The sequence below is a fragment of the Galleria mellonella genome, unplaced genomic scaffold, assembly GCF_026898425.1.
Source record: "Galleria mellonella isolate WM207_F2 unplaced genomic scaffold, CSIRO_AGI_GalMel_v1 utg40, whole genome shotgun sequence".
Taxonomy (NCBI): domain Eukaryota; kingdom Metazoa; phylum Arthropoda; class Insecta; order Lepidoptera; family Pyralidae; genus Galleria; species Galleria mellonella.
The window spans coordinates 6,126,476-6,147,675 of record NW_026442094.1 but is presented as its reverse complement, the minus strand read 5'-3'; the positions used below and the strand labels follow the sequence as shown (position 1 = coordinate 6,147,675).

At 35.9% G+C, this 21,200-nt stretch overlaps 1 protein-coding gene across 7 annotated transcripts in view; it reads left to right on the top strand.

The window, feature by feature from the left end:
* Nucleotides 1–21,200, top strand: part of LOC113520275 (protein unc-79 homolog) — a 60,310-nt gene that overhangs the window by 12,874 nt on the left and 26,236 nt on the right. For 5 of the 7 annotated variants that reach the window (XM_052898094.1, XM_052898093.1, XM_052898091.1 and 2 more), the window contains 17 exons: nucleotides 519–644; nucleotides 1,840–1,961; nucleotides 2,651–2,840; nucleotides 3,826–3,925; nucleotides 4,234–4,389; nucleotides 5,402–5,504; nucleotides 6,680–6,804; nucleotides 7,511–7,616; nucleotides 8,507–8,619; nucleotides 9,665–9,850; nucleotides 11,212–11,292; nucleotides 13,886–14,023; nucleotides 15,257–15,409; nucleotides 16,243–16,379; nucleotides 16,869–17,051; nucleotides 18,534–18,690; nucleotides 20,284–20,485. In XM_052898094.1, coding sequence (XP_052754054.1) covers nucleotides 519–644; nucleotides 1,840–1,961; nucleotides 2,651–2,840; nucleotides 3,826–3,925; nucleotides 4,234–4,389; nucleotides 5,402–5,504; nucleotides 6,680–6,804; nucleotides 7,511–7,616; nucleotides 8,507–8,619; nucleotides 9,665–9,850; nucleotides 11,212–11,292; nucleotides 13,886–14,023; nucleotides 15,257–15,409; nucleotides 16,243–16,379; nucleotides 16,869–17,051; nucleotides 18,534–18,690; nucleotides 20,284–20,485 — 2,378 coding nt within the window. The remainder of the gene's footprint in view (nucleotides 1–518; nucleotides 645–1,839; nucleotides 1,962–2,650; nucleotides 2,841–3,825; nucleotides 3,926–4,233; nucleotides 4,390–5,401; nucleotides 5,505–6,679; nucleotides 6,805–7,510; nucleotides 7,617–8,506; nucleotides 8,620–9,664; nucleotides 9,851–11,211; nucleotides 11,293–13,885; nucleotides 14,024–15,256; nucleotides 15,410–16,242; nucleotides 16,380–16,868; nucleotides 17,052–18,533; nucleotides 18,691–20,283; nucleotides 20,486–21,200) is intronic. The other 2 variants (XM_052898096.1, XM_052898095.1) reach the window with 2 other exon arrangements.

The following is a 21,200-nucleotide window of genomic DNA, read 5'->3' as shown; positions in this document are numbered from 1 at the left end:
TTGCACAATAAAATTTTGTACAAATGGCGTATTTACATTTAGTATTAGAGTAGATACTTGGACATTGAGGAAGGTAAGAGAATAAGCACACTTTTTTATTTTATCAACCAACTTTAAAAGAAGGAGGTTTTCAATTAAATTTTATATTTTTTTATGTTTGATACCTCATTAATCCATCAGTTCTAAATCGATTTAAAAAAAAAATATCCTTTTTTTTGTATTATAAATAAAAATACAAAGTTCCAGAAATTATGTTACATTAGCATTCAGAAACTACGTAGGTTTATATTAATACTAAATACATTCAATCTGAATGAATGTAAAAAGAATTAAAGGCCCAATTAAAAAGTTTTACAAATTTATGTGGAGGAATGAGGTAAGCATGAGTAACAGTAAGTGTTATACAACTATTTATATAATAATAAAAATTTGGTTTTTGTATTTCTTCCTTTATTTAGGCTTAAAAATACAAAACAACATTCGTACTACTTAAATTTTATACTATTTATTTGTGACAGTTTGCTGAAAGAAGCCAAACCAATAAATATGGAGGATCCGGACAGTTCGACGGAACAACTGAAGCCACCACTTACGGTGAATTTACCCGACCCCATTTCAGTCGAAGATCGACAACTACTTGGAAGGTAAGATACGGAATTTTAAACTAAGGGGACGTTCAAGTATTTCATAATGCCATTTTTGACCCTCCCTCCCCCATTCCTCATGTAACACATCATGATATTTTTCTGTGTCCCCTCCTCCTTCCTAAACATGAAATACTAATAAATAGTAAGTGACCATTTTTACCTAAAAGTCACAATACTAACGTATACTAACAATGAAAACAAAATAAAAATAACGTACATTACAGTCGAGGGATTCCCCGTGAAACATACACGAAAAGGGTTGCCAGCTTGGGAGATTCTCGTATTTTTTATTTAAATAAGAAAAAAATTACTTCTTGTTCGAACTCCCCTCCCACCACTGTAACGCATTGTAACGTTTTATAAGAAAAATTGCGTTATGTAATACTTAGATAGATAAATAGATAGATAAACACTTTATTTGAGCCATTTATGACACACGTAAATTAATAAATAAATTTATACAATCTGATTATTTACATTTTTTCAAATATAAAACAAAAGATGAATATTGGAGATATGTTTTCACCAAGTGTGTCGCAGTGACCCAAATAGGCTAAAGCTCAGTAATAGTTTTGCTTAAAAGCAAAGCACTGATTTTCAGCTGCAACCTGAAGTAAAGCTACACGGACGCGTGCAACAAACTTGAATGTCCTTTAATCATTAATTTAATAACTAGCATAACACTAATCGATTCTGTGCAAGTGCAGGTGCTGTGAAAGTGTCTATTTTAAAAATGAAATGTGATGGTAATCCTACTTGCGTATTAGTTTTATGCTGATGGGGTACCAGTGAGATAAGGTAGGCCAGGATGAAGTCACATCAGTCGGCCGATCGTGGCAATATATGCTATATTAACAACTCCTCTTGCCAGCTAATTATCTATGTGTAGTCTTGGCTCTTTCATATTTCTATATTAACATTCATATAACATATACTGTGTGGTCCTGGCATAGACTAGGCCACTCCTTCCTTTCCCGTGGGCATCGTAGGAAGCGACTAAAGAAACTTATGGTCGACGTATGGGTAGCAGCTCTAACAACATCTCCATGCCAACTACTGGCATTGTACGAAGTCATCCAGCAAATGGCTCAGAACCGTTCCTTATGGCAGTTTATACGGGGAGTTCTGTGTTCAGTGGTGCACAGATAATGGCTGAGATGATGAGAATGATGATGATTTTTATAACATGTAGGTACGGAGTATGGCTGATGGTCGGCCTGTGTACACCAAACCCCGATACGCCGGATGAGGTTCTGGGGAGGCTACTCTCTGTACTCTTCCACTGGTTCCACGTCACCTCCTTCTCATATACAGGTGAGTCTCATGCATATTTGTATAAAAAAAAAAAGTTTTTTTTTTCAAAGGAATATCCTGTTTATATTATAAATGCGTTCAGAAGTATGAATGAATGTTTGTTATTCTTTAACGTAAAAACTATTAAACGGATTCTATTTCTATGTATATATTTACATAAGTAGTATATTTTTATTCTGTAAGTAAACATCATAGATATACAACTATTAATTAAAACTATTTCAATTCATATTGAAAAATGCATGCTTTAAGAAGAGCGGATCAATTTTTTCATACAATTTTGCGTGATAAATGGTTATGAGTGATTCCTTTATAACTTTTATATTTATTTTGTCTTATAAATTCTACGCCTTTTTAATGCGCTAAAACTCATTTTATTTACTAAATAATTTGACAATTAGTTGACAATTTTTTGTTACTATTACTTGACCATATTTTGGAATCAACTTCCAGTAGCAGTATTTCCGAACCGATACGACATCATTAACCTTCAAGAAAAGAGCATATTCTTTTTTGAAAGGCCGACAGCACACTTGCAACGCCTCTGGTGAGCGGCGGCAGTCGCTTAGCCGCATGCTCGTTTGTCGCTTGTTGTAAAAAAAAAAAGTTGAGCCATTTTTTGAGACTCGATGGTTTACGTATATAATGTAAAGGAGTGGTGTTACGGTGAGGTGGTTTACCGGTGTAAGGCGAGACGGCGAACACGGTGGAGAAGCTGAAGTCGGAGCACGTGTGCGGCTGGGTGCGGTCGATCGGCGAGTCGCAGCGCGGCGTGCTGGTGGCGTGCCTGCTGCCGCACCCGCCGCACCACACGCGCCACGCCGGCCACTGGGACAACCTCGCCTCCAAGGCGCACCACCTCAAGGACGGCCTCAACAGGTGCCCTTACACCCTCTCACTACTCGCTCACTACACACTACTCACTACTCACTACTGGGGGGAAGGGATTGTTAGTCATGGGGAGGTTAGTAGCTATCAATAGAGGGCGAACGGGCTTGTATACGTGCGTGCGTGCGTGCGTACGTGCGTGCATGCTTGCATCGTCTTGTCGCCTATAGGCATGGATACCGATTTGTAATAATAATGTATCGTTATCACAATCCAATTATCCGCGTATGCAGAAAATATAACAATGTATGCAAGGACCTTTGACATTTTCCAACAATCCTTGCAATGTTACATTAAGGCTGCCAATTTGTTACTTTAAATTTATAGCCGTCATTCTTTTAATGTATATAATATCGAGTGTTATGTAAAGCAGTTGTTGGAGTGCAAATTTAATGCCGTTTTATGTAATATTTATTTTATAAATATATTAATTTATAATCTGTTGCCTTGCTATAAATAAATAAATACCACATATTATACTCAATGGTGCTCGTGATTCCCATGCCTTCTCATTTAACTTCTTTACAGGCTACATTTGCGCTTGGACTTACCTCATGTGATCATAAGTGGAGGTTTTCATATAGATTGAGAGATTAATATTTTCAGTGCGAACTTCTAATTTATTTATTTATGGCAACAAACATTCGTTTGTGAATATTAACGTAATATACATCATAGTTTTACAACAGAAGACCTTTATAGTGCCTTCTAATATAAATCTATGGGAAAATGTCTTTATTGTCTTTTAACTCATATAAGTAATAATTAAGTGTAGGATTAAAAAAAAACTAATACTGGTTGTTAAGAGCCAACAATTGACCAGTAACCCCCTTCCTTACCCCTTACATTAGTGTTGCAAGTATTCATAGGTCATCTGTGATACTACATCGTCATCGTTTCTTATTAGGTGCATTATCAGCTCTTTTACCATCCTAACTATAAAAAAAAAAAACTTATACGCCTAATTTTGTTGCAGGTTATATTGTTTGATACCGTATGGCATAATCACCCAGTCCATTTGGGACTATATTATGCCCGCTTGGATGGAAGCTATATGCACTGATGTGCCAGAAAAGGTAATTTCTGCAAAAATGTGTCTACTAATTCTTAAAAAGGTAAAAGGTCAGCAAAGCAACACCCTTTTACGTATTTTGTTTAAATTATATATAAGCATATATATATATATATATATATATATATATATATATATATATATATATATATATATATATATATGTATATATATATATAGTTCTCTAGTAGAGCATATCAGCCAGTTGTGTTACTATATAAGAAATATTGAAAATAGTTTGTTTTTAATAATTTCAAAGTCGCTACGCTTCCGCATGTGTGAATTCTCTTAAGCTTAATATGATGTGCCCAGGAATTAATGGAGCTGAAGGTACCGCTGGCCAAGATCCTGGAGCCAGACGGCAGCATGGTGGGCGTGGACGAGCGCAACTTGTACAAGTTCGCCGCGCAGAGGGTCACCTCCTCGCCCACGCCGCAAACTGTACTGCCCGTACTCGAGTGGTTCCAGGTGACATCTCTCTATCCTATTCATATTATAGATGCGGTAGTTTGTGAGGATGGAAGGATAGGTGAAGGCTAGATGTGTTCTCCCACGAATGCTCAGGTTATATTTGAGGTCCATATATATTCCAGAATTGTCTAGTTCCCATCCTAGTATGCGAGCGCAGCTTTAAATTATGGGCAACAGTCAAACAAGGGACATATTTCTTAACTTTGCAAAATTTTCACTGAGAGTCGTGACGAAGGAAAATGGCGCAAAAATAGTCGATTAAATTTGGATATATAAAGTCTTATACACACAGTTTACAACATTTATTTTACTTAGTTACAACTTTATATATATTTAAATTTATATATATATATATATATATATATATATATATATATATATATATATATATATATATATATATATATATATATATATATATATATATATATATATATATATATATATATATATATATATATATATATATATATATATATATATATATAGGGGAAAAAATCCTCAGTTTTATACACAGATAAAGTAACAATACAGATTAGAAGGTTGTCGCAAAAAACATAGTGACAGAAAACAAAGTATTTAAAAAAATATGGGCAGATACTCCTACATATCTGAGAGTATATAACGTGTCTTTAAGGGTTCAGTCCCCCGATTTTGTAATTAATTATCTAAAATGTGCCAATGATAGGAACTAGTGGACAACTCATGAAATCTGTCATTGTTTGGGCTCGTTTGATTTATCTTGACTAAAACTCTAACCTTATATGGTGCCTAGAGTTTTTTTTTAATGGTTGATAATGCAATAGTAGCCCTACCCGCGTTATCGGTATGCACCGGCGGGGCACTAGTGAAAGATGTTAGGTGAGGATGAAGTAGGTCAGTTAGTCCATCGTGACGAATTCAACAAGAATTGTTGACGATAGTTTCCAGGGGTAGGTGCCTAGAGTTTGACGAATGACGATTACACTTAAAAGCTTGTTAAAAAAAACTATTGTTTTTTGTATTACAGACAATATCGATGTTGGAGGTTAAAATCCCACTAAATCAGCTGTTTGACCTGTTCAGCCACTGCGTCGTCAACATGCCAGAGAAGATATTCAAACCACCGTCTGGTAATGGAAATATTTATTTATTTATTTTACATTTTATTGCGTCATTTATAAAATATTAAATATAGTTAATTTTAATGAGACGTAATACAAAACGCGGACTTATCGCTAACCAATCTCTTCCAGACAACCTTTGGGTAAAGGGCATTAAGTAAAAAGAAAAAGGGTAGGTGGCGTACTATTATACAAGATGTAAGGGACAGGTCGACAAACGGTGAATTCAGACCATTATTCCAAACCGAAAACTAGTGAAAATTATTTTATGTAAATTGAAATGTTTTTAATTATATACTACAGATATAATTTTAGTTATCAGTCATTAACTGTCCACTGCTGAAGATAAGCCTCCATCTTGAAAGGTTTTTTCAATGGTCGCCACGCTTTTCATGGCGAGTTGGCAAAAAAAAAAGTTTTTGGTGATATTTTAAGAGGGACTAAACTGCCCATTCGTAGAAAATTAATGTTTTTAATTATATACCCACGGCAAATATTATTTTAGTGGTCAATTCTGTCCTTAACTGTCCACAAGGCGTAGAACATACCACTCCTCCCAAAGAAATCATAAACACCCTTTTATTGAGTAACTAGCGATCCGACCCGGCTTCGTACGGGTTAATAGAATTTTTGAAAATAGTATGTAGCCTATGTTACCCATATGTTATTATTTATTTATTTACACATACACTGAACAAACTTTTCACTTAAATAATATAATTTAGCAAATTAAATACACTGTTTTTTTAAGAATATATATTTTTATTTATATTATACATGTTACATATGACAAAACAATATAAAATTAAGATTACGCATTTATATAATAACATAAAAAAAAATAAAATAAAAAACAAAGTGAATGTTATTACTATTGAGGTCTTTACAAAATCTATTTATTGTAACATATTAATCACACCAAAAACATAAAAAATACGTCTTACGCAGTTCCTTCACTGTAATAATTAAAGATCGTGTCCCACAAAAAAACCCGATTTCAATTTATTTATTAAACACAAGAAATATACAATATGCGTAATGTATGCATGACCCCGCACTAGGCGAATCTGTATCTATGTATTTATTTGTGATAATACTAGTTAATTTGATTTCTATGGGACCCATCTGTATGTCCAGATAAAGAATTTTCCAAATCGAATACTCATATATTGCTCAAACTTTAGATAAATCGAAAGAACCCAAAAGCTCGCCAACTGGTGCTGACAAAGAGAAGATCGAAAAAGAGGAACAGACGAAACCGCAGAACCTCACCTGCTGCATCCTCATGCTGGACATCCTATTGAAACAGGTAAATCTATACAATGTGTTATAAAAACGAAACTGACTTTGTTTTTTTTTTTATACTACAAAGGTGGTAAACAAGCTCGTCTGATGGTAAACGGTCACTGTAGCCTATAGATGCCTAATTTCATTTTGAAGGGTGGAATATGGCAGTGAATTTACAGGGTACAGAGGAATAACACCTTAGTTCTCAGTAATGATAACGCATGGGAGGTATCATGGGCGAAACAGTATACATTGTTATGTCCATGGTACTGCTCATGTCTATAGGCAACGGTTATCATATTCCATCAAGTATTGTTAGCTATTCTAAGTTGCATAAAAAAATAAAAATAAAACATGAGTTCTCTAAAGTAACATGCTCAATCATTCATCCATTTATTCAAAACTAAATTTAAAATTTACATTAAATATATTTGTGTAATTCTATTTCTAATCATTTATTTATTTATACTTTATTGCACAATTTATAAAAATAATAAATACATTTAGCGAAACAGTATACTCTGTTATGCCCATGGTATTGCTCGTCTATAAGACACGGTTACCATTTTCCATCAGGTGGGGCGTCAGCTTGTTTGCCATTTTAAGTTGTGTATATATATATATATATATGTTATCACTAAGCAATCTCTTCCATACAACCTTTGAGTAGAGGACATTGAGAAAAAACCATGTTGTGTGTTGTATAATAATACTATTATATCCAACAGATGGAGCTGCAGCAACGTCGTATTAATATTCAGAATGTGAGCAGTGAAGCGACCAAACTATTACGACTGATGCTCAAGTCTAACCAATTGAACACAGTTGAACATGGTCAGTAGCAAAAGATATTGTTGCATTTTGTATTTTTTTTTTTAAATTTAAATGATAAATCATTTAAATTCATATTAACAGCTATATTAAAGAATAGAATAAATTCTAAATTTAATATGATATATAAAATCTTTTACTAAGATGGATATTTGTGTATTTTGATATGTTATATTGTGTTTGTTTTAAACATTCACCTTGTTTACACATATTTCTAAATACACATATGGGTCTTAATGCGATGAAAAAGCTTTTACAGGTAAATATTACCTTTTTTTTTATACAACTTAGAATGGCAAACAAGCTGACGGTCCACCTGATGGAAAGTGGTAACCGTCGCCTATAGACATGACCAGTACCATGGACATAATAAAGTATACTGTTTCGCCCATGATACCCCCCATGCGTTGCCATTCCTGAGGACTCAGATGTTATTCCTCTGTACCCTGTAAATTCACGCCATATTCCACCCTTCAAACCGAAACACAGCCATGCAAACACAACTGCTCCACGATGGAAACACGAATGGGACAGAGGTATCCAAGCAATCGACTTTTGTACAAAGTCTCCCTCTAGTAAAATAGTACCTACATACCTGCTTCTTTATTGTCGACGTGTCGACGTGGATTGCACCACGTCGTGGTCACGACAGGAAAACTTTATCGTCACTTTAAGTCTCGGTTGTGTTAAATACACATTGTGTTACTTTTAATATATTCATATTGGCAATAAAAAATAAAATTTTATATGTTATACCTTTCTTCACATAAATATGGGGTAGGCCACCCCATATTTATGTGAATAAAGTTCATGTTCAGCAGTGGACTATTGACGGCTTATCATCATGATGATGATGATGATCCTATTTGATAAATTGTATTGTGTATTGTTAGCCGTGTGCGTTTCGGAGGGTGCGTGTTCGTACTGTGAAGCAGCGGCGCTGTGGCATCAACTGGCTGTGTTGCTAGTACGCGCGCTCGTGCCCGACCGGCCTAAGACCACTGAGGTATGTATTTGTTTCTTTTGTTACTTCACTATTATTGTTAATGAAAATGATCATTTTTTACTTTTATTTTGTATTATTTATTATTATTTTTATATAAAATGTGGTAGTCTGGTGTGTATATTGGTAATTTTGATAAATTATATATGGCAACTTCAGTTATTATGTTTTTTTTAATGCGTAAAAGAATGTTAATCTCGCCTGCGCTATCGGTATACATTGGTGGGGCACCAGTGAGTGGTGATTGGTGAAGACGAAAGCAGGTCAGTTAGCTCATCGCTAATTGAAACGAACTTCATGAGAAATAACCACGATGGTTTCCTGAGGGAACTGCGTGGAGGTCGACCTGATAGGGTACATTGCTAGCAATAGAAGTGTTAGATCCCATTACTAACAATCCCTTTCCCCCAGTTATTATAGTTTAATAGATGGTAATTAACGCTTATTTAGTTAAACTATGATTTTACTTGAAATACCTCTACGTTTCGACCAGGTTACATCAGCAGTGGTCGCGAATAGACTGATGTAGCAATGTCATGCCTCCGCTTTCGAGGCAGAGGTTTTTTCCTCTACCCACTCATTGTCCCACATTACATTAATTATGTCACTATCATGAGAGTTTAAACATATAGCGCAAAAGTCTTAAAGTTAATAAAACTTTAGTTAATTTACGTGTTAATTTTTTGACAGGTATTTTTTTTGTATCTTAGATTAGCTAACAAGCTGATGACCTAACTAATGGAAAGTGGTAACCGTCGCCTATAGACATGAAAAGTACCATGGGCATAACAGATTATACTGTATCGTGGATGATGCGACGTATGTAGCCATTTATAAGGGATTATGCTTCTGTACCCTATAAAATCACTGCCATATCTCCTTCAAACTGAAACATGGCCATGCAAACACAACTGCTCCACGGTAGAAACATGAATGGGACAGAGGTACTGAAGCAGAGGACTTTTGTACGAACTTTCCCTTTGATATAAATATCTTACAATTTTATTACATTAATAAAATAATATTTGATTATGTTACTGTTATACAGCCGTCCATGGAAGACATGTGGTCCGAAAGCCAACCGAAGAAGAATCAGTCGGAGGACGAGCGCAGCAAGTCGGGCGGCACACCGGCGGCGTCTGTGGATGCCCTAATGTCCATAGCGCACGGGGTGGGCGTGGGCGTGGGCGTGGACAAGAGCTCAGTAGGGGGCGTTCTGGTGCATATGCCACATGTATGTATGTCGTCGCGTGCCGTCTGAATGCGCTGTTGTCCGGGTGTTGCCAGGTCTCGCCCATACACGCTTATAATTTTTTTTTAAATGCCCCGTTCGTAATTCCATCTGGTAGTGGGGACGTACTTCGCTTTTGTAGATAAAAAAACTGGTGGGGTTGTATTAGGGATACAAATGTTATAATTTTTAAATCAAATGATAAAAATAAAATATTGAACACCAATAAATTTTTATTGATTCATTATTATTTGATATTTTTTTGTAATATTTTCAATTTTTCGTATTGTACATAAAACATTTTTAAAGTCTCATATCCAAAAAAAAAGTATTGATATATGAGCTCTGATAGAATATAATAGAAATAAAAAAAATGTAAATAAGTTACATGCTATACATTTTTAATATACTAGTTGTATCTCAGAGTTTTACCTGCATAAATAAGTGAATGAATGAATGAAAAAAAATTTAAAATGAAATTTTTTATTCAGATCTCTTCATTTATTTATAGCATAATTTTTTTACGTAATTGGGTAACCACCATCCAGTCTTATTTACAAAATTGGAATGAATAATATAAGTAGTATAGTAGGATTAGTAAAAATTTCAATTGAGATAAAAAAAGAAAATATTTTACTCAAATTCTTCATTTTCAGTTATAATCAAAACAAATCGTATTCCCTCATACAACCCTTCGATACAGAAGTATTGTACTTCGAAATATAAATGTTACTTGTTGTGGAAAAATGATGTTTTGTATAGATGTGTAGTCGTTATGAAGAAGTTACTGCGAAGTTCGTGTTTGTAGTATTTAATTAATTAACAGTGGTTATTATAAATGTTCTAAACAATACTATAGAATGTCGAATAAATGTAAATACACTGCAGTTTTTTGATAAAATTATTATTATAAAATTAAAATGCATGTTTTTTTTTTCTCTAAGATATTTAAACTGTGGAACTGTATGTAGTTTAATATAATTTCATAAATTGTATGGTGTATTATCGCCATTAAAAACCGCAGTTGTAACAAAAACGAACGTTTGATGTAATTACGAACTTTTTTAATAGACACTTGTAGTTACCGGTCTTCTTCTGAACTTTACTACTTTTTAGATTTTTCTCTCTATTATAAAATGCGTATTGGGTTGGAATCGTTTAAAATTTTATTGGGTTATTATAATTAATAAACTTATTAAAACGCCAAAATACACGAACCCAATCCATTAAAAAAAATCTAATTTTTTTATTCTGTTAACGCCGAGACCTGTCAACATTTCCCGCCATTTTCCAATGGGCCGCCATTCCTAACCTAGCATTTGTTCGTTCATTAGCATACTCCTATCTATATAATAGATGTATAGTTTGTTCATTTCATGCAACTGTCACTAATAAGCGACGTCGGTTCGGACCCCACACTGACTAAATCGTCAGGGGACACGCAAGTATGTTCGTTCTGTCTCTTTCTTACCCTTGGCTTTTCATGTATGTGTGTGCTAGATGTTTAGATGTTAAATGTCTATGGCTGAGCACGCTTTGCGATTAAACGCAGGCGGTTTTGCAGTGTTTGAAATCGCCAAACCGCAAATAAAAACGCATGCAGTTGAAAATGGATTCCTATAGAGCAACTGATACTTCCTTTATAATTCTGATCTCCTGGTACTTTATGGTTATTCGTCTGGGCTGGTTATTTTTTGAAAGGGAGGTAACGCAAATATATATATATATATATATATATATATATATATATATATATATATATATATATATATATATTTTTTTATATATATATTTTTTTATTTTTATTATTTAGGTATACAGAGGTAACCAGCACAAGACGTTATCTAATATCTCCAGCATTATTTTGTTCTCCTTATACTTTATGAGAAATCAACTGTGTACTTTTTGAAGGGATTTGCGATTTAACAATATATCCGAGAATATATTAGACACATGAAAATCTGCATTATAAAAATTTTGCAAGCTGAGTTTTTTAATTTAAGGCTAGATATTTTTTCTTTTCCTTAGATACTGATAAAAATCGGTACTGTACTTGTAAACTTGTAAATTGGCAGTTCGAAACCGCATGCGTAGAAATGCAATGCGTGCTGAGCCTTACACTATCATATTTCTTTGGATATGGCATGAGACCAATCATTATAATATTTTTATTCTTAAAAAATGATAGTGTAATATAGCTTTTTTTTGTTACTGCTTTGTTCTGGATTTATCAATTCGGTTATAAAAAAAAAATTGTGTAATTAGAAATTCAAAACATTTACTATGAAAATTGCATCAGTAAAGTCAAGCTTAACTAAGTCTGATCATAGATCTATGATCATAGATCACTTATGATCGATATTTGTAGACACCTATTTGTTTTGATGGAAAATTCATTTAATAGAGTGTCTATTAAATGAATTTTTCACACAATGGATATTTCATCTAAAATTATTAATTATTTATAAAAAAAATTATATTAAATAATTAAATATAAATATATTAGTTCCATTTCATTGCTATTTTAAAATATTAAATAAAACTAATTAGTGATCATACAGTCATTTAAATATTTACGAGAGCATGTAAATGTATGGTGGATGATGAAACATTTTTAATTGATTTTTATTAAAAGTTTTAAATGGGAAGTTACATCACTTAATGATATTGTAGATAACTTATAACTTATTTGAATGAGATGTCCACTGTATACGCTTTGTAGCATTAATACATATTGATATAATAATGGTATAGTTAATCTGGGAATGGATTTTAGTTAATAATGATCAAGAGTTAATCTTTCTCTTTTCGATTGATCGTTTTCATGGACCATGTTGTCTCTGTGTTCGCTCAGAATGGTGTGGTCACACGTCATGCTATAATAAAAAAATGGATAATTATAAACACTGACTCCCTTTTTCATAAAAACTAAAACTTTCTACAAATCTCTTTTATGTTACATTGTTTTGTCACTGTCTTTCAAATTAGGGATTTAGTACAAAAGAAGAGAGACAAAACAGTTCAATAGTTATAATAGGTTTATGAGAGGTTTGAGGTTTTTATAAACAAGGAAGTGAATATGTACCTAATATTAAGGCATCTATTTACATAGGAAAAGTACTTTAAGATATGAAGGAAATTCATGTAATGTAAGACAGCCATTTACGTTTACATTTTATACAGATATGGCTTTTTAGTTACTTTTTTCTAGATTTTAAAGGTATAAGTTATAAAAATTTAATGATATTGTAGGTTGTGTCCCCACATATCTGTCGCCTAGTTCCCCATATCCTAGCTTAAGCACCAAGCACCCTTATTTGGCGTGATTGTGTGGCATTTAAAAAGAAAAAAGTTAGAAATTGATATCTAATTAAAATATCATTTTATGAATTTGAAAAATGGAAGTAAATTTCAGTAGCTATAGAATCAATGAAGTAATATATATATATATATATATTTAGTAATTGAAATATTTCTTATTAGTTGAAAACAAATTATAGATTATATATAATAAATGGAAGACGGAAATTTAATAAACTTTATTTGGTTTGGTTTGTCATGGAAGCTTATTTTAAATTGAGTATAAACAATTATCAGAAACGACAAACATAGTAAGAGTATTAAATTTCTATCATCCAGACACATATAAATCTTAGATTATATAGATAGAATGTCTCCATAGAAAAGCTTCGAGAAAAAGGGGGCAACTTTTGAATACAATTTTGCGAAATAAATAGTTATGAGTGATTAATATATAACTTTTATATTTATTTTGTCTTATAATTTTTGCATCTTTTTAATGCGTTAATACTAATTTTATTCATTAAATAATGCGTCAAGATATATTTTATGCGTAAGTATAGAGAACACTGATAAAAAAACGTATTAGCTAATTTGGCAATTAGCTGCCAAAAAGTGGACCCGTCTATGAGGCTCGATGCTCTATCTATGTAATCTAAGATATAAGTATTTTAAAAATAGAACATAAATTTGAAAATGGAACGTGAGTTATGTGTGACGAGAGGAGGCGTTGCATAGATAATGACGGCGACGGTGGAGACGATCACGGAGCAGCTGGACATGGCGGTGTCGCTGCCGCCGGCCGACGCGCCGCCGCTCGTCACCGCGCACACCGTCACGCTCACCGACACGGACGTCGCCACCGCCACCGCCGACGTGAGTACACCGCGGGGACACCGGTACCCACGCACCCACGCACACTACTTTTATAGGACTGGCCGATTATAACATCATCATCGTCATTATGATTGATATATTTATCAGTCGTTAACTATCCACTGCTGAATGTAAGCCTCCTTTATTTTTAGGGGGGTTTTTAGTTGCTATGCTTGGCAGGCTGGTTTGAAAACACATTTGGGTTTTGCTGATGTTTTAAGAGAGACGATTCTGCCCATCCCTCGACTGTTTAAATTCCCTTCACTATATTCAGTTAATGATAACAATGCATTCTCAGTTTGTCACATTCAAATGAGCGGTAAATGTTGTAAATCCAGATTGAAAACAAAAATAAAAAAAAAGTTTGGATTAACATTAAAGGTTTAAAATGGAAACTATATTAATTACTAACATTGTGTCCCGGCTTCGCACGAATAGATAGAACTTTCGAACAAAATGTACAACCTATGTTACTCGCTGATAATATAGCTTTCTATAGGTGGAAGAATTTTTAAAATCGGTTGAGTAGTTTTTGAGTTTATTCATTACAAATAATTAACAGAGGGAGACTTTGTTCAAAAGTCGTTTGCTTGGGCACCTCTGTCCCTTTCTTGTTTCTACCGTGAAGCAGTTGTGTTTGCATGGTTGTGTTTCGGTTTAAAGGCATGACATATGGCAGTAAATTTATAGGGTACAGAGGAATAAAATCAGTACACTCTGTTATGTCCATGGTACTGCTCATGTCTATGGGCGACGGTTTCCGCTTAACGACGGTAAGCCGTCAGCTTGTTTGCCATTCTAAGTTGTATAAAAAAAAAACGTTCCTTATGGCAGTCCATAGGGTAGACTAATGTTCACCAGTGGACAGATAATGGCCGAGACGATGATAATGAAGGGATGCATAGCAATTATCTAGACATAACCAACTTAGAATAGTTATATATTTCCTTTGATTTGGGACTAAATGACCTTTGTATGTTATACAGTCCATATGCTATTTTCTATTATTAACTTAATGTGTTATATTAATCAAGGCATGAATTTACTGGGTACAGAGGAATAGCACCTGAGTCCTCAGGAATGGCAACGCATGGAGGTATCATGGGCGAAACAGTATACTCTGTTATGTCTGTGGTACTGCTCATGTCTATAAGCGACGGTTACCACTTTCCATCAGGTGGGCCGTCAGCTTGTTTGCTATTCTACATAAGTTGTATAAAAAAATCATAATAGGTATCCACACCGAACTTGCTCGGTGATCACGAAGCTATGGGGGAATCGGTCGATGATGATATGACCAACTTTTGGCCGACGTCCGCCGGCAAGTTCCACTTCTGCATCGACGAGCTGCCGCAGGAGTTGCAGTACATCCACCAGCTGTTACAGGTCAGCATCTTTTGCAAAAGTATTGTTAGTAATAGAGTAGAATGGCCCTGTTTTTCTTTTTGCCCCTGTCTAGGAGAGCTTTTTGGTGAAATAGTAACTTTGCACGCGTGATCGTTAATAATGGGCTCTAACAGCTTCATTACTATTAGTATACCTTATCAGGTCGACCACCACGTGGTTTCTCCTGGAAATCGTCGTGGTTAATTCTCGTAAAATTCGTCACGATGTGCTAACTGACCTGATTTCGTTTTCACCTATCTATCACTCACTGGTGTCTCGCCAGCATATACCATAGTGCAAGAGGCGTTACCATTCCATTCTTTGTTAAAAAAAAAATAGGTGAATATGAAGTTAAATCAGTTAGGCTATCGTAATGAATTAATAAGTAATTAGGAATTAATCACGACGGTTTCTGGAGGGGAGCATGTAGACATTGACCTGATATAGTATATTGCTGGCACGATAACGTCGCTCGGGTTATCGGTAAACGCTGACGGGGCACCAGTAAGGGATGATAGGTGATGATGAAAACGCAAGTCAGTTAACCCATCATGATGAATACGTGGAGGTCGCTCTTTGGGTATATTGCCAGCAATAGGGCTCCTAGTTAGTGTTCTCCTATTAGAGACCATACCTAACGATATATTGCAAAGCGCTTTGGCGATTTCTGTAATGATTAGATTGTCGATTTGATTCCTCAGTAAATAAAATAAAAAATAATAATAAATCTCTTTTTTCTCTGATGAAAGGTGGGTATATCGAATGTTCCATTACCCAGTCCATTGTCAATTAATGTTTCCAAAGTACAAGTGTCGTCTCCAATAAACGTACAGGAGCTGAAGAGCACATCCCGGCCCGACGTGCTGTACCACCTGCTGCAGTGCCTGCAGGTGCTGGTGCTGAACGCGGACGCGCTCGCCGAGCACAGGGGCTTCCTCATCTGGTGCCAGGAGAACCTGCTCATCGACAAGTATGCTATAGTACCCACAGTAAAAACTCCGCTCAGTTTTAACTAGATGGCGTTGAGTAGTATTCTGTATTAACCATTAACTGTCCACTGCTGAACATAATTTCTCCTATATGGGGGGTTTTGCCAGTAGTTGTCATGCTTGGCAGGCGGGTTGGCAACCGTAGTTTGGCTTTTGGTGATGTTTAAAGAGGAACGCTGCTGCCCATCTCCTCCATAAGTTCTCTTACGACACCCACGGGAAATGAAAGCGATGCTATTCTATATATAGTTGTCTAATATGTTCAGTGGTATTTCTTTATTATTTCATTTACTCGTGCGTAGATGTCGCCGTGTGCTGTTAAGTTTCTAAGCCACTTTTGTTATACACAAGGGCTTTTTTCTAATATATCCTTACGTCACATCCCTTTCTAAGTATCTATAAAAAACCGAGTCTTAAAGAGTTTTGTCATAAGAATAATGATACAATTGATGAAGTAATACAATTGGCAGCCTGTGGAACGTGTGCAATGCGTCGCATTCGCACATCAGCTCGGTGGCGGTGCCGGTGCTGCTGCACTGCGTCACGCTGGCGGGCGGCGCCGACGTCTTCTGCAACCTCATCCGCGACCAGTTCCATCACCAAGACCACCGTGTGCGCTTCACGGCCGTTGAGCGCGTCACCATCATCATCAGGCAAGTTGACACCACACGTGTCGACATGTGCCTAGCGGAACTTCTGTTTACATATTTTAGAATAGCTTAATAGCAAGGGCTATACTGACGAATGTATCACTATCATTATCAGGCAAGTTGACACTACACGTGTCGACACGTGCCTAGCGGAACTTTTGTTTACATATTTTAGAATAGCTCAATAGCAAGGCCTATACTGACGAGTGCATCACCATCATCATCAGGCAAGTTGACACCACACGTGTTGACACGTGCCTAGCGGAACTATAGCAAGGGCTACGCTGACGAGTGCGTCACCATCATCAGGCAAGTTGACACCACACGTGTCGACACGTGCTTAGCGGAACTTCCGTGTACACATTTTAGAATAGCTCAATAGCAAGGGCTACGCTGACGAGTGCATCACCATCATCATCAGGCAAGTTGACACCACACGTGTCGACACGTGCTTAGCGGAACTTCTGTGTACACATTTTAGAATAGCTCAATAGCAAGGGCTACGCTGACGAGTGCATCACCATCATCATCAGGCAAGTTGACACCACACGTGTCGACACGTGCTTAGCGGAACTTCTGTGTACACATTTTAGAATAGCTCAATAGCAAGGGCTACGCTAACGAGTGCATCACCATCATCATCAGGCAAATTGACACCACACGAGTCGACACGTGCCTAGCGGAACTTCAGTTTACATATTTTAGAATAGCTCAATAGCAAGGGTTATGCTGACGAGTGCATCACCATCATCATCAGGCAAGTTGACACCACACGTGTCGATACGTGCTTAGCAGAACTTCTGTGTACACATTTTAGAATAGCTCAATAGCAAGGGCTACGCTGACGAGTGCATCACCATCATCATCAGGCAAGTTGACACCACACGTGTCGACCCGTGCTTAGCAGAACTTCTGTGTACACATTTTAGAATAGCTCAATAGCAAGGGCTACGCTGACGAGTGCATCACCATCATCATCAGGCAAGTTGACACCACACGTGTCGACACGTGTTTAGCGGAACTTCTGTGTACACATTTTAGAATAGCTCAATAGCAAGGGCTATACTGACGAGTGTATCACCATCATCATCAGGCAAGTTGACACCACACGTGTCGACACGTGCTTAGCGGAACTTCTGTGTACACATTTTAGAATAGCTCAATAGCAAGGGCTACGCTGACGAGTGCATCACCATCATCATCAGGGAAGTTGAAATGAGTTTAGTAGGAATTCTGTTTAAGTTATTTAGCTCACTGCATCACTTCACCGCCATTGAAATTGTCACTGTCATCATCAAGCAAATCAGGATTAGAATGGGATGTAGGACAGAACAGTTTCAAATGTCCAGTAATTTCCATTGTTGTCATAATACATTTTGTAATTGATCGAAAAGAGCTGGTGATTATATTTTTTTAATATATTTTTGAGAAAATTCTAGAAAGGATTATTATTATTATGAATAATTTACATATATGTAAACACAGGTTCATGGACGGGTCACCGGTGAAGACGAGCTTGCCGCTACAGACAGCGCTGGCGACTGCTTTCTGCTACCTAATCTCTAGCATGGACGACATCAATGTCTACGTTGCACAGCGAGCCACCCTCTATATAGGCACCATACATGATAACGCCATTGAGGTAACTATTATTAGGGAAATACCATTGTAGTAAACATTTTGAGTACCGTGTTTTTTTTAATGGGTGATAATGGATTGGTAACCCCACCCGCGCTATCGGTATATACCGGCGGGGCACCAATGAAGGATGACAGGCGAGGATGAAGCAGGTCAGTTAGCCTATCGTGACGAATTCAACAAGAATTGTTCACGATGGTTTCTAGGGGGAACCACGTGTAGGTTGACCTAATAGGGCATATTGTTAGCAATGGGGCTGTCAGACTCCATTACTAGCAATCTCTTTCCCCCTCTTTTAGTACCGTGTGGTCCCTGGACAGCAAAGCGCACAAATATATCTATCCTGACGCGACTCCGCATAAAAGATAGGCTCTCGACAGTCTGCTATCGGAGGATTCTTGGATACTTCGGTCATATTGCTCGACGACAGTCCGACAATCTGGACAAACTAATGGTTGTAGGCAAGATAGAGGGAAAAAGACCACGCGGACGATCGCCTAATCGATGGTCGGACCAGATAACCGCCGTTACGGGACTGTCGATTGCAGCTGCCCTGCGAGAAGCTGAAGACCGTGTAAAATGGAATAACATCATAAGAGAGGCAACAGACACGTTTCAAGGACACGACCTTCAGTAATGAAGAGGACAAAGAGAGAGAGAGAGAGAGGTCTCGGCATAGGATACGCCACCTCTTCCTTGCACGTGGGTATTGTAAGAGGCGACTAAGGGAGTTTGAGTCGAGAGATGGGCAACAACGTTCCTGTTGTATACTGCGTGACGAATTGAAGCGTCCACCTTACTGACCCACCTTCCAATAGTTACTGGTTCTATTTTCGTACTTACACATATACTATTATGTCAGGTTTTCGTGTATATCTAATTATGGGCACTGAAAAGGTATTTAAGTATCAGTTGTCTAGTATTCATAGTACAATTTTTACCTGGATTGGAACAGCCTGGCGCTCTGTAGGTACATATATAATCAAGATTCTATTATCATGAGGAAAATTTTTTTTTGCTTGTTTGTAATATATAAATTCGGAAACTACTCAAGCGTTTTTAAAAATTTTATAACCTATAAACCACAGCGAATAGCATAGGATATATTTTACTTCATAATAAACTACAGATCTGTACTGAAATATAATAATGTAGCCCAAGGTATCAAAAATTTGCCTATTAAAGCTAAAATATTAATTTTTCTTTGTGAAGTCGGGGCGGACCGTTAGTAATGAATAAACTCTAAAAATACTAATCGATTTCAAAAACTCTTTCGTCTATAGAAAGCTATATTTCTTATTAGATTAGCGAGTAACTAGGGCAATATATATTTACAAAAGATTTGTTAAGAGAGGGACTGGTTGAAAACCAGCGCTGTATAGCTGTACACATTGCACTAGGACACTCACAGCATCAGCTGAGCTAGTTCCTTTTGCCTAATATGAGACACTTTCTATATATGTAATATTTTTATATTTTCTTTTGTAATTGTGTCATTCTGGCAATATTTTTTTTCTATTCTTTTCTATTCTATTCAAAAAGATCTTTCATCTACCCATGTGAAAGAGCAGGTATCTAGTATGTAATATGTCCACAGCTTCTGCTGTACTGTCTGGAGACACAGTTTGACCTGGTGATCGTGGACCGTCCGATGGTGCTGCAGTCCATCTACCAGCTGCACAACACTCTCAGCGACCGCCGCATACTCAACTGGGACTTCTTCCTCAATCGTTTCGAAGCGCTATTCCTAGAGGCACAGATCAATTCGAACAAAACTATCGACTTTTCCAACTTGAGAGGTGAGGGTTTTTTTTGCATGAATTCTTTTTTTTTTTTTTCCTAAAGAAAAAGATTTGTTAAAGTTTTAGTAATTTCTTATTTTTTAATTTTTTTTTTTATTAGTTTGTTAACAAAACTTTTATTTTATGTTTGACAGGTTAATTTTGTTTGTGTTTGCTGTTTATTTTGATTGGTAAGTTTGTGCGTTATTTTCTTAATTGTTTTTATGTTTAACTATTTTATCTTTTAACTGTATTTGAATAATTAAAATCTTGTTTTATTTATATACGTGTTGTTTAATACGCCGTCTAAAAATCAATTTGTATTAGGAACTCCATCCAATCGAATAAGAGTTAATGGCACAGGCCCAATATTCAGTCGCAGAGTCAGTCAGGCTTGACGATGTATTTTTTATTGTATATGTAAGAGAATGTATTATGTATTCAGCAGTAAAGAACTTTAATTTCTGTATATTTTTTAGAGCAATGAATTAAGTGCTTGTGGAAAGTTTTATTATCGATTATAGTAGCATATTCCTCGTAAATATTATAATTTATTATAGCCCCATAGTGATATAATCCTACGTTTTGGATTAATCGAGAAGGATTGTCTCAGTTAAATTGAGATTCCAAATTTTAATGTGACTAATTTTAATATTGTGATTTATTACAACAATTTAGAGATGTACCCTTACGTTGTTAATCCTTCGAGCCGGATCATCGAAGTTAAACTTAA